Genomic DNA, 13,546 nt, shown 5'->3' on the forward strand with positions numbered 1-13,546 from the left:
GCCCACAAGGCATATTTTCTATCTCCCCTGGAGATAGGATTGCTCAATTGGTTATTCTTCCAAGTTTACATAATTGTTTTCCATCCACCGGGGCGCCAAGAGGTGCCAATAGGTTCGCTTCTTCAGGAACTGACTTTGCTCATTTAGTAGTGGATCTCAAAACCAGACCCACTTTACAATTAACAATAGAAGGGAAGAGCTTTACAGGAATTTTAGACACAGGAGCTGATAAAAGTATTATTTCCTCTAACTGGTGGCCTAAAACGTGGCCTGTTACACAGTCATCCCATTCCTTACAAGGGTTGGGATATGAGGCCAACCCTACCGTCAGTTCACGCTCCTTGACTTGGAAGACGCCAGAGGGTCAGACAGGAAGCTTTATACCTTATGTGCTTCCTCTTCCCGTTAACCTCTGGGGAAGAGACATTTTACAAGACCTGGGACTGACACTAACTAATGAGTACTCTCAACAAGCTATTAATATTATGAAAAGAATGGGATATAAGGAAGGAAAAGGCCTTGGCAGAAAAGAACAAGGAAGGTTAAACCCAATTTCACAAGAAAGTAATACAGGAAGACAAGGTCTGGGTTTTCCCTAGTTGCCACTGAGGGCTCTTTGCCCATACCCTGGCTTACAGAGGAAGCCGTGTGGGTTCCTCAGTGGCCCCTATCCTCTGAGAAATTGGAAGCTGCTACAAGGCTGATTGAGGAACAGGCACAGCTTGGTCATTTAGAACCTTCTACTTCTCCTTGGAATACCCCTATCTTTGTTATAAAAAAGAAATCAGGAAAATGGAGACTTCTCCATGATCTAAGGGCCATTAATAAACAGATGCAGCTGTTTGGCTCAGTGCAACGAGGCCTGCCTCTGCTCTCTGCTTTACCTAAGCAGTGGAGGATAATAATTATAGACATTAGGGATTGCTTTTTCTCCATTCCCCTACACCCGCAAGATAGGCAAAGATTTGCGTTCACCTTACCTGCTGTTAATCACCTTGAACCAGACAAAAGATATCAGTGGACAGTTTTGCCTCAAGGCATGGCCAATAGTCCTACCATGTGTCAGCTGTATGTACAAATGGCCCTTGAACCTGTTAAGAAACAATTTCCTTCTCTACTCTTGATTCATTTTATGGACGATATTTTAATATGCCATAAAGAGTTGACCATTTTGCAGAACTCATATCCTTTATTAATTGCTACATTAAGACAGTGGGGTCTGCATATTGCCACAGAGAAGGTTCAAATTTCAGAAATTGGTTCCTTTTTAGGGACAGTTATTTACCCTGAGAAAATAGTTCCTCAAAAATTAGAAATTCGCAGAGATCATTTACATACCTTAAATGATTTTCAAAAGTTATTAGGTGATATAAATTGGTTAAGACCATTTTTGAAAATTCCCTCTGCTGAATTAAAACCTTTGTTTGACATTCTGGAAGGAGATTCCCATATTTCCTCACCAAGAGCGTTAACACCGGCTGCAAACCATGCCCTGCGATTGGTGGAGGATGCCTTGCAAGAAGCTCAGCTGAAACGCATTGATGAGACCAAAACTTTTAATCTGTGTGTCTTTAAAACCAGACATTTACCAACTGCCGTATTATGGCAGGATGGGCCCTTATTATGGATTCATCCTAATGCATCTCCTGCAAAGATTATTGAATGGTATCCAGATGCAGTTGCTCAGCTTGCCTTACGGGGATTAAAAGCAGCTGTCACTCATTTTGGAAGGGAGCCTAAAGTTTTAATAGTGCCTTATACTGCACATCAAGTTCAAATATTAACTGTTACCTCTGATGTTTGGGCCGTGTTGCTCACCTCCTTTAATGGTCAAATAGATAATCACTACCCTAAACATCCCATTTTACAGTTTGCCTTAACTCAAGCTATTGTATTTCCACATGTCTTATCTCAAAAGCCGCTCCCGGATGGAGTGGTTGTTTACACAGATGGGTCAAAGACAGGTGTGGGTGCTTATGTAATTGATAATAAGGTCACTGCCAAACAATATCATGAGACCTCACCTCAAGTTGTGGAATGCTTGGTAGTTTTGGAGGTTCTTGAAACCTTTCAGGCCCTTTAAATATTGTTTCAGATTCCTTTTATGTAGTAAATGCAGTTAAAGCCTTAGAAGTGGCTGGGCTAATTAGACCATCTAGTAGACTCGTAAAAGTTTTTCAAAAGATTCAATTCGCCTTAGTTAATAGGAGATTCCCGGTTTTTATTACACATATCAGGGCTCACTCAGGTCTACCAGGCCCAATGTCTCATGGGAATGACCTAGCGGATCGAGCCACAAAATTGGTTGCTATCACCTTATCTTCCAAATTAGATTTGGCCAAGGATTTTCATAAAAACTTTCATGTGACAGCAGAGACGTTACGTCGTCGGTTTGAGATAACTAGAAAGGAAGCTAGAGATATAGTTACTCAATGTCAGAATTGCTGTCAATTTTTACCAGTGCCTCATGTAGGAATTAATCCATGAGGAATTCGGCCACTACAGATTTGGCAAATGGATGTTACTCACATCCCAACCTTTGGCAAATTACGATATTTACATGTTTCCATTGACACTTATTCTGGAATTATATTTGCTTCTCCGTTGACCGGAGAAAAGGCAGCACATGTTATTCAACACTGCCTTGAGGCATGGAGTGCCTGGGGGAAGCCTAAAATTCTTAAGACGGACAATGGGCCATCGTACACTTCTCAAAAGTTTAGACAGTTTTGTCGCCAAATGGAGGTAACCCATCTGACAGGCCTCCCTTATAACCCTCAAGGACAAGGCATCATAGAACGGGCTCATCGCACTCTTAAGTCTTATCTAATAAAACAAAAGGGAGGAGTCGAGGAGACTCTACCCTCAGTGCCACGAGTCACCGTTTCTATAGCACTTTTTACCCTCAATATTTTAAACCTGGACAGTCAGGGCCATTCCGCTGCTGACCGTCACTGTTTAGAGCCTGAGAGGCCGAAAGAGATGGTGAAATGGAAGGATATTTTGACCGGACAATGGAAGGGCCCAGATATTGTTTTATTAAGAGCCAGGGGAGCGGTCTGTGTGTTCCCACAGGAAGAAGACAACCTGTTTTGGCTACCAGAGCGGCTGACGCGGCGACTCGCGATACTGGAAGGTGACACCCAGGCAGACCCTCCAGGCTCTGATGATAGCCCTTGTGCTGATCCAAGGGATACAGGTTCCTAGTATTTTTGTTTATTTTATCAAATTTCACCTTTAAGAATTGTACCAATAAAACCTGCTAGATGTCCCAGCGTTAAAATTCTGAAAGATTCACTGGAGCTATGGTTGCCAGAGTCACAATGGGTTCCCATCCCCGTGGAGACTCCTTCCACTTTGTCATTATTTAGACAAAAAAGAGATTTGGTATAACTGCAGCCATAGTGGCGGCAATATCAGTTAGTGCCATTACCGCCACTGCCACTGGGATTGCTATGTCAACTTCTGTTCAGATGGGCACTACCGTCAACCTATTGTCAGCCATGGTGGTAGAGGCTGTTAACCTTCAAACCTCCGCCAGCGCCCAACTAAAAGGCGGGCTAATGATCCTTAATCAACGCCTTGATTTAGTGAGAGAGAGATTGGATATCCTCTTTCAATTAGCCCAATTGAGATGTGAGAGAAAACTGGGTACACTTTACATCACCAGTGTACAGTATAAAAACTTTACTCGTGTAACTAATCTGTCCAGAAAATTGTTTCAGTATCTTACAGGAAATTGGTCAGAAAACTTCAGTGAGACACTCAGAAAATTGAGAGCAGCTGTGGTGAACATCAACTCGACGTGCGTGGATCTGTCCCTGACTGAGGGACTGTCCTCCTGGAATTCTTCAGCTTTCTTTTTCTTTTCTTTTTCTTTCCTTTTTTTTTTTTAAGTGGGTGGGAGTAGGCCTGCTTGGTATGTCCTATGTTGCGGATTAGTATTCATCTTTTGGTTGGTTTGCAAACTCAGAGCTCAACAAAATCTTGACAAGGCTATTATTGGCCAGGCGCTTGTGACCAAAGTACTAGGGGCTTCCCCTGCAGTGTGGTTTTTCACTGCCTCAATTATAAGCAGTCTCCCCCTCACAAGTGGTGGTGCTAAATGTTAGGCCATCAGCGTTGCACCCCAGAGGATTTGCCCATTACACTGGGTCAGTGAGGAGTCTTGGCCTGGCTGATCCTTGTCTGTGTAGCTGTGGTACCAGAATTTTGAGACAAACAGCCCTTGCACCCCTAGGAGATGACTCCATTGCACAGGGATGGGTGTTTGCATCTCTTTCTGTTCCCCTTAGCCCTTGCACTCAGAGGACTTGCTTCCATTGCACCTGATAGGGTAAGGGAGACTGTCTTAAACTGTTGGTTCTTGAACGCTTATTCCCCCAAGATGGAATTTGCTTGATCGGCCTTGAGTTTAAGTCATAACCGGTACCACACTAGACAGGCCAAGAACAGCCAGATAGATAACTCCATCCTTTTGTCTCCAGGCCAGCTGCCAATTGGTCCCAACGACGGGAATAAGCTGATCCCATATGCCAGAGGTACACCACGAATGGTGATTTTACCCGGTGACAGGCATTACGAGTGGCCACAACCTGGGGCGCACATTCTGAGAATGCCAGGTGTGTGTAGCCTAGACAGAGAGCTCACCATTCTTTGGTGCTGGCTGTGGAGAAATGTCAGTCAGCCTAGACACGGGACATTGACCAGTGCCTGTTTAACAAATCAAAAAAGAAATAGCCAGTAGACAGATTCCTCAGCCGCTGCACCCAAGGGCTTCTGGTAAAGACACCCTGTAAAGCCTCAAACATTTGAGCACCACCCTCTAAAGAGACTCGACCCGCCGTGAGACCCCCAAATATGGGAGTTACGTAACCTTCCCAGGGACCTCTACCACCCTCTGTTTTTAAAACAAAAAAGGGGCAGATGTTGGGAGCCGCGGCGGGTGCTGGCAAAGTCCGCCATCGCTAGGTGGCGCTGTCAGCCATAATTCTCCCTAGTAAACAAGTAAATTGCGCATGTGCCATGGTAAAAGCCCGCCAAAGTTAAAGCCCATCCCACGGCGTTTGGCGCGCTACGAGTAAGCAGCCAATCAGAGGTGAATACACCGCTCTAGGGTTTATAAGCAGTGCCTTTCCAGGTCTTCTTCCACCATTTTGGTTTTTGGGAATAAACGTGTTCATACGGAAGAATTCTGGTGTGTGTGTGTGTGTGTGTGTGTGTGTTCTTGCCGGCGAGACGACTACACGCGCGCCGCACAGATGAGGAGGGTTTTCAGTGGGATCAAGGCAGTGCAGGTGCTTCTGCTGATGGCACCGGTACAATTATCAGGAAGGATCACTCTCTCACTGGGAAGGCGCTACTACAGCTGCCAAACTCTACCTCCTTGGTGAGGGACACACAGCCTAGCTACCTTTATGACTGGCTGAGAAAAAACAAAATCTAATTGACTTCTGTCATAGTTAGGGTTTTACTGTTGTGAAGAAACACCATGGCCAAGGCAACTCTTATAAGGACAACATTTAATTGGGGCTGGCTTGCAGGTTCAGAGGTTCAGTCCATTATTATCAAGATAGGAGGGAACATGGCAGTATCCAGAAAGACATGGTGCAGGCAGAGCTGAGAGTTCTACATCTTCATCTGATGGCTGCTAGTGGAAGACTGGCTTCCAGGCAGCTAGGATGAAAGGCCACACCCACAGTGACACACCTACTCCAACAAGGCCACACTTCCAAATAGTGCCACTCCCTGGGCCAAGCATATATAAACCATCACAGTTATCAACGTTTCATTAGTGAGCACTTGAAAACTTCCTTAAGGAAGGACTCACAAAGCTAATGGCAAAGTGGGAGCCATGTGTTCTGCCTATTTCACAAGAGACCACGAGAAGAGGAAAGGGGGGAGGGAGGTTGCATGAAGAGGACCCAGGTGAACAGGGGAACTTCTGCAGTAGTGACATTCAAAGGTGTTTCTACGTGGGAGTGTACTCTGCCTAGATAGGTTTCTTTTTTTCAGTTGCCTTTTATACTCAAAGCTGTGTAATTTTCATGTATGCAAAATTGTTAGTTTCACTAGAAACTATTTATCTAGTTATGTTCTTATCCGCCCCGGTTTCCAAAGTAGATACAAGTGCCTCAGTCATCCGTGTGGACCTTAACCAAACAGCACGATTCTAAATGGCATATCTATCTATCTATCTATCTATCTATCTATCTATCTATCTATCTCCAGGTGAAGGAAGAGGAACTTGTTATCCTTGGATGCCCCACAAATGATGCTTCCTGTATCTTTTCTCTTTGCCTTTGGAGACCCATTGCTCTGAGACGTCCTTCAGCCAGTTACTGTAAATAACTGCACACAAAGTGCTGTGAAAAATATTCCACTCCTTCCCCAAGATCCCATCCAATGTCATTCCCATTTTGGAACTGATACGAGTCGTGCCAATTGCCTAGTTCCCAGTGAGGGATGTGCCTGGTACCCCAGGGCAGGATTAGACATAGATGACGCTGCCGTGCTACTAAGTAGACATGTGGCCTTTCTGCTTTGTCCCGAGAGTCCTATGGAAGCAGGAGTAGGGGAGGTTGGTAAGGTACATGCTTGCTTAGAAGCCTAGCTTATCTTGATTGGCAGCTGGCACAGTGGTCCAGAGGCCACCTTAAGAGCAGCCCCAAGTCACCATTTTGTCGGAGTCACATCAACGTGTGAACATCTCCTCAGAAGAGAGACAGAAATTAGTAAGTTAATGAATTAAGAATGGAAAACATCGCCGGGTGGGGGTGGCGCACGCCTTTAATCCCAGCACTTGGGAGGCAGAGACAGGTGGATTTCTGAGTTCGAGGCCAGCCTGGTCTACAGAGTGAGTTCCAGGACAGCCAGGGCTATACAGAGAAACCCTGTCTCGAAACAAAACAAAACAAAACAAACAAACAAAAGAATGGAAAACATCATCCTTCCCGTGTTCTGTTTATCCTTGCTCCACACCTCTCATCCTTGCCCCACCCCTTTCATCCTTGCCCCTCCCCTTTCATCTTTGCCCCGCCCCTTTCATCCTTGCCCTGCCCCTTTCACGCTTTCTCTTCCATTCTTGTCTTTGTGTCCTTCAGTTTGTAAATGATTCCCACAAGATTCAAGAAGTCTTTTACGAAACAAAGTCCTTCCCTTCCCTATCCCTCCCCCCAACAATGAAAGACACTTGAAAGTTCTCAGCTAAAGTGGGGTAGGTAGAGTCGAAGGACTGAAAGCGTGGGTGTGGAGGGGAGGGAGGAGTGAAGGATGTCTTCAGACAGGACTTTCCACTGTGGCTTCGTGTGTACACCGCCACTTGCTTGGGTGCAGAGCCTCGGGGAATGCGCTAACAACTGCCTGTAATTTATCGGTCCCAAATCATCGGCCAGTAGCTCCCTTGGGTCTTACTTTGTGAAATCAGTGCAGTCTTCTTGTCCACAGTCTGGGTGGGTGTTGTCTAGGCTCAAATCCTTTTTAATCTTAGCTAAGTGTAGAAATCGATTAGGCTGACAATGTGCAACAATCATCATAACTAGTAGTGGGACAAGTTTTTCAAACACAAATCTGCATTTCAGGATTGTGTGCCCAAGTGCCACCAGTCAGAGAGGAACGCAGCATGGTGGACAGCGCTGATCTGCTGCAGTTCCTGCCCTTGCCAGTTCCTAGCTGTGTAGCTTAACAGACTGCTTAGTCTCTCAGGGCCTCAGTGATTCGACCTGTAAAATGGGAGCATGATTCTGCTTACATCACAAGTGCTATGTGTCAAAGGTGATGTAATCAGTATAAGAACACGGAAAAGTTTTTATCCTCAAAATGGCTCAGCAGGTAAAGATGCTTTGTTGTTTTGCTGCACAAGCCTGTGACATGGGACCCAAAAAAAGGTGGAAAGAGAGAAACAACTCCACAAATTTCTCTTCTCATTTTAATGCTCATTTTTAACACACACACACACACACACACACACACACACACACACAAACACACAATTAAATATAAAAATCAATACTCTAGGGCTGAAGATCAATTCCTAGTAACCATGTGGTGGCTCACGACCATCTGTAATGAGATCTAATGCCCTGGACAGCGACATTATACTCAAATAAACAAGTCTAAAATAAAGTTAAAAAGAGAAATCAATACTCTAGCACTACTTTAAAAAAAATTTTTTTTTTATTTATAGGAGTACACTGTAGTTGTCCTCAGACACACCAGAAGAGGGCATCAGATCCCATTACAGATGGTTGTGAGCCACCACGTGGTTGCTGGGAATTGAACTCATGACCTCTAGAATAGCAGTCTCACCATTCCAGCACTACTCTTAAGTAGCAGACTTTGATGAATTAGGACAGAATGCTCCAGGACCACACAATGGTTGCTGGTCTCCCACAGCAGGACAAGAGTCACATCAGAGACTATGACAGTACTCTGCCATGACAGGCCAGGCTGTTTTCCTACCTCCCGAGAAAAAGCACCATGATATAGGCAGAATCATTCCCATTTTACAGGTTGAAACACTGAGGAGCTAAGACCTCAAGTTGTCTGTCAAAGCTCACAGCTTCTCAGCACACTCCCTCCTGTCTCAAGGCTCCACCCAAGTTTCCTAGGTCTCAAGAGCTCGCTTTACCAGCCAGTATTCGGAGTGTCGCCTGTGTTTTGTGAGGATATTTTGAGGCCAGCATCTTTTATCACTGAAATAGAAAAACTTCCTTCTATATTAACAGTCTAAATATGAACACGGTATATAGTGTCTGCACGTGTTGAAAGGCAGAAAACACAAATTGTACAAGCTGCTGGTTTTCTAAGTACAAATCGACAAGCATACATTTTAGGTTTGTACTCACTTGAATTAAGACAAACACTTGCAATGGAACATGTATGGCTCAGGCTACAGCTCAATGGTAGGGCAACCCCCAACCCTGAGAAAAGGAAAACTCTACTCAAAATAAGCTGATTTTGGAACTTCCCTTTGGATTAACTGAGTTACTCAAGTAGGTTCAAACTCACCACATCCTTACGCCCCTGAGACTTCTGAGAAGTGGCCACTCTTCAGTTTATTATCTGTACATGCAGAGTAAACATGTGTACTGCACACTACCCTCGAGTAGACCTCCAGGGGAGCGGTTTACTTAAGAAAGTCCCTTTTAAATTCCTCAAAGGGAGACTAATTTGTATGGTATGCTTACATGACTACTTTCTGCAAACATCTGGAATACTGGAAATTACCTTAGAAGATTCACAGGTGATATTCAGCCTCCAGAATGGACACAGCTTGTCACACTGGGGACACATCAGGATCTGGCCGCCGATGTCAGGATCACAGACCTCTTTGCTAAAGAAAGAAGAAACAAAACAACTTAACAAAAGGCTTTCATGTTCTATCAATATAATAAAATCAAAGTCCATCCATGACAAGCAACAAATCTGAATCCCGTGAAACAGGATGACAGGAGATATTCATTATTCTGACAAAGGTTTGCCACATAGAAACTCTGAAAGTACACAGTATGGTCAACGATCTACATCCTTTCTTAAATTTTTTTTACATTATTTCCAACATTTTAAACCTTTATTTTTATGTATTTACATGGGTATTTTGCTAGCATGTATGTCTGTGCGCCATGTGCACAGAAGCCAGGACACTGGATCCTCCTGGTGGAGTTATAAGATGATTGGGAGTCAACACTCGGGGGCTGGGAAGGGAATTTAGGCCCTCAGGAAGAGCAGTCAGTGCTCTCAACCACTCAGGCATCTCTCCAGCTCCTAATATTTTAATATAATAGCTTTTACTAATTCTTTGAGAATTCCATACATTGACCAAACCTACTTAACTCAGGGATAAGAGAAAGAGTCTTCCTAACTGCTTCGCTTGGAGGTCTGCATAGCACAGAAAGTCTAGCGATGTAGGGCTTTGTAACACTGGGAGGAGGGAAACCACAACCTCTCACAGATCACAGCTGTCCCTGAACACCACCCAGGACCCTGATGTTCTCCCTAAAACCCCTCTAGTTGCTGTTTGTATTTGACGTAGGAATCATATGACTACTTCTGTTTCCATGAGCCTCAGACAGAAGCGACTTAAGACTCCACCCCTGCCCCACACAGATCCTAGTATTTGTTGTAGCATTAGGTCTAGCCTTGAATCTAGAAATAATAAGAGCATATTTAGTAAAGTTGTGGACACAAAATCAATATATAAAGTATACAAAAAGGAAATAAAAAAGAGATTTTCTCCTTATCCACTTGAAACAATTGGGAAATAACATTTTTTTAAATACTGTTTTGTTTTCAGTAGCTTAACAAGTATAGTGGCTGGGAATGAATCTAATCAAAGATGTATTAAGATTTATATGAAAAAAACCCTACAAAACTTCATCAAATATAGTGAGGAAGAACTATACTAGGATTTCAGAATTGTTTGGTGGCGGGGCACGGGGGAAGGCAGGATTCTTGCTGGTTCTTCTTCTATTGTTCTACAAATCTCATGGAATACCCAAAGTTCAGAACAGATGAGTTGCTAGACACAGCTGACACAGTCCAAACCAACAACAGCAGCACAAAATAAAACATACAAAGGTTTCTGCCTATACCCAAAGATCTGGCCCATGAATTAGGCAGATATGAACAGACAGCTCAATTCATGATACATGGAAAAAACATGAACCCTATTGTACCACATAAAAATCAATTTTATTTGAGAAACAAGAATGATAGCTATAGAATTTATAAAAGGAACAGCCAGGGCTAGAGAGCTGGCCTCTGCAGTTAAGAAAATATACTGCTCTTGCAGAGGACCTGAGTTCGGTTCCCAGCATCTACAGAGAGCAGCTCACAACTGCCTGTAACTCTAGCTCCAGGGGACCTGATACCTTTTCTGGCTTTTAAAGGGTACCTGTGCTATCAACACTCACACATAGTTGAAAATAAAAGAAGTATTTTTAAGAGAATATAATAACGACAAAAGAATATCTCAACAATCTTAGGTTAAGGAGAAATGCTGTCACCATAGAAATGAAAACCACAGAGGAAGTTGCCAATACATCCAAGATTTAATGAAAATAGACAGGAGTTGTAGGCTGCTCTTAGAGGCGATGCTGTTTCAGATGGACACTGTGGGGATGGGAGGGATGGCACTACAGTTGGTCAGGTGACCTTGAAAATAACCCAGAGAAATATGGGTTTGAGAAAAATGTCTGAGATGACCACGTCAGCACTAACATTCATAAAAGCAATGAGAACAATGACAAAAATGTTCAAACTCATCCTTTTCTGAAAGTTGCCTAGGGAACTCCCCGTGTGTTTGTGTGTGTGTGTGTGTGTGTGTGTGTGTGTGTGTGTGTGAGTGTGAGTGTGTGTGTGTGAGTGTGTGTGTGTGTGTGTTTGTGTGTGTGAGTGTGTGTGTGTTAAGGGCTGGCCAATCTGTGACGAGTATAGCAGCTTTGAGACATTTTAATAGACCAGTTACCCTACCCATCTCCTCAGGTTCATGACAGCCTTAAAACCACTAGGTAGCAGCCTCCAGCCACTATGAACAAGAGTATCTTCACAGCAGCCGAAATGGGGCAGACAGTGTCTATAGCTGCTTCAGGAACTTCTGCCCAGGAGTGCCAGTGTTGGACCTGTCCAGCAGCTCCCTGGAGAAGCTTCATGACTGTTACCAATTTCTTACCTCATACCCAGGGCTCTTCCTGTGAAAAAGTCTGGTCCCCCTACTGTCTGCTTCAAGAAACTTCAGGAACTACATAACATAGCAGCTACTTGAGTCAGTCATAAGCACAGATATAAACCCCAAATCTTTAAAGGAAGAACTAGGTCTGGCGTATCCACAGCCACCAACCCTCTAGGATATCCGTGAGATGCATGTTTCTAGATAAGAGTACATAAGCCTGGACAGGCCGGAAAGAACCGAGGCTGACCCTGGGCTTCTGCCTAGGCCAGAAGGGAAGCCTTAGGAGAGAGGAATACTGTGTGTTGGAGTGTCAGACACATTCCCAATACACATGACATGGAAAAAGGACAGGACCTGGCACCAATGGAATCACCATAATCTAACTGGTGTGCAATGATCTACTGCACACAGACTTCAGCGCCCATACAAGGCAGGGAACACAGACTGTGGCATCAGTCCAGGAGAGGAACAAGAGCAGCGGAGGAATTGCAACAAGAAGTAGCAGATAAACCCGGAGGGAAAATCTGATTCCCTTGGTTCTTACAGTGTAATACTTAAAATGTCAAATTCTCAACATGCAAGTTGCAGGCACACCAGAATCCCGGGTGGGCAAATACGTGCTGAGAACTAAGGGAAGTCACACCCGTGGCATTAAAGACACGGCGTGACCGAGTCTCACCAAGTGAGGAAAGCATTACATTTACGAGAACTAAGAAGAAATTCAAACAAAGCGTAGTAACATCAATGAGAAAGTCATGAAAGGTTCTCCTCTGCAGATAAGAAACTTAATGTATCTCTTAAGACTATACAGCCTGAGAAATGGAAAGAAAAAGGAATGGAAAACACCTGAAAATCTAGCTTCAAATACCAGGGGATCTCTGTCAGACATATCGGCACCTGAATCGGGCAAGCCGCAGAAAGGGAAGAAATGACAGAAGGAGACACTGATGGATGAGCCCGCCTTCCAAATTTTGATAAAAGCTTTCATCTCTACAGCTGAGAAACTCTGCAAGATCTTAGAAGGACAGACTCAGAGAGATTCAAATCTAGGACTACCATACTCAAAGGGTAAGGAGAAGAGAGCCCCAGGAAAGAATACAGAGAAAGACACATGACAGGCCACATAGAAAGCTCATCAGAGAGAAAACATGACTCCCCATCAGAAACCCAGGGTCCAGAAGGAGTGGGATAATATTTGCTAAGTCATAAAAGCTAGCTGTGTACCTAGATTCTACACTTGCAGAATCAAAAATAAAGGAGGAACTTATGTAGGTTAAGAAAAACAAACAATTGGCTCTCAGGCCAGGAAGGGCACAACACTGGCTCCTTCCAGACTCTGCCCAGCCCCCAAGAGACAGCAAATTACCACCCTCATCTTGAGCTCCTAACATGCAGAATCGTGAGGAACAATCATGAACCCTCCTGTCTGTTGTGATGTCATGTGAAACAGAAGAAGACAGGATCTGATAAGGGACCGTAATGCTGAGCACATAATAGTTAATTCCAAGTCAATACAGCTACAGACAGAAGTGTCCAAGAGACATTATTCTAAAGTCGAACCAATGATAAACTCAGAGAAGAGGCGCAACACCAGGCTATGTTGGGGAAAACCACAACAGCCATGATATACCACTTGTATCAAATGAGATGGACAATATCTTAGGATTTTACTGCTGAACAGACAGTATGATCAAGTCAAGTCTTATAAAGGATATTTAATTGGGGCTGGCTTACAGCTTCAGAGGTTCAGTCCATTATCATCAAGGTTAGGGTAAGGGTAAGGGTTAAGGTAAGGGTAAGGGTAAGGGTAATTGTAAGGGTAAGGGTAAGGGTAAGGGTAAGGGTAAGGGTAAGGGTAAGGGTAAGGGTAAGGGT

The 13,546-nt window shown here is 44.0% G+C and overlaps 1 protein-coding gene across 2 annotated transcripts in view; it reads right to left on the reverse strand.

The window, feature by feature from the left end:
- The window catches only part of Ano6 (anoctamin 6), a 184,952-nt gene that overhangs the window by 45,494 nt on the left and 125,912 nt on the right, over window positions 1-13,546 (reverse strand). For both annotated transcript variants that reach the window (XM_028789340.1, XM_028789341.1), the window contains one exon: window positions 9,229-9,334. In XM_028789340.1, coding sequence (XP_028645173.1) covers window positions 9,229-9,334 — 106 coding nt within the window. The remainder of the gene's footprint in view (window positions 1-9,228; window positions 9,335-13,546) is intronic.

This window comes from Grammomys surdaster, unplaced genomic scaffold, assembly GCF_004785775.1.
Source record: "Grammomys surdaster isolate TR1022 unplaced genomic scaffold, NIH_TR_1.0 125818, whole genome shotgun sequence".
NCBI classification, from domain to species: Eukaryota; Metazoa; Chordata; class Mammalia; order Rodentia; family Muridae; genus Grammomys; species Grammomys surdaster.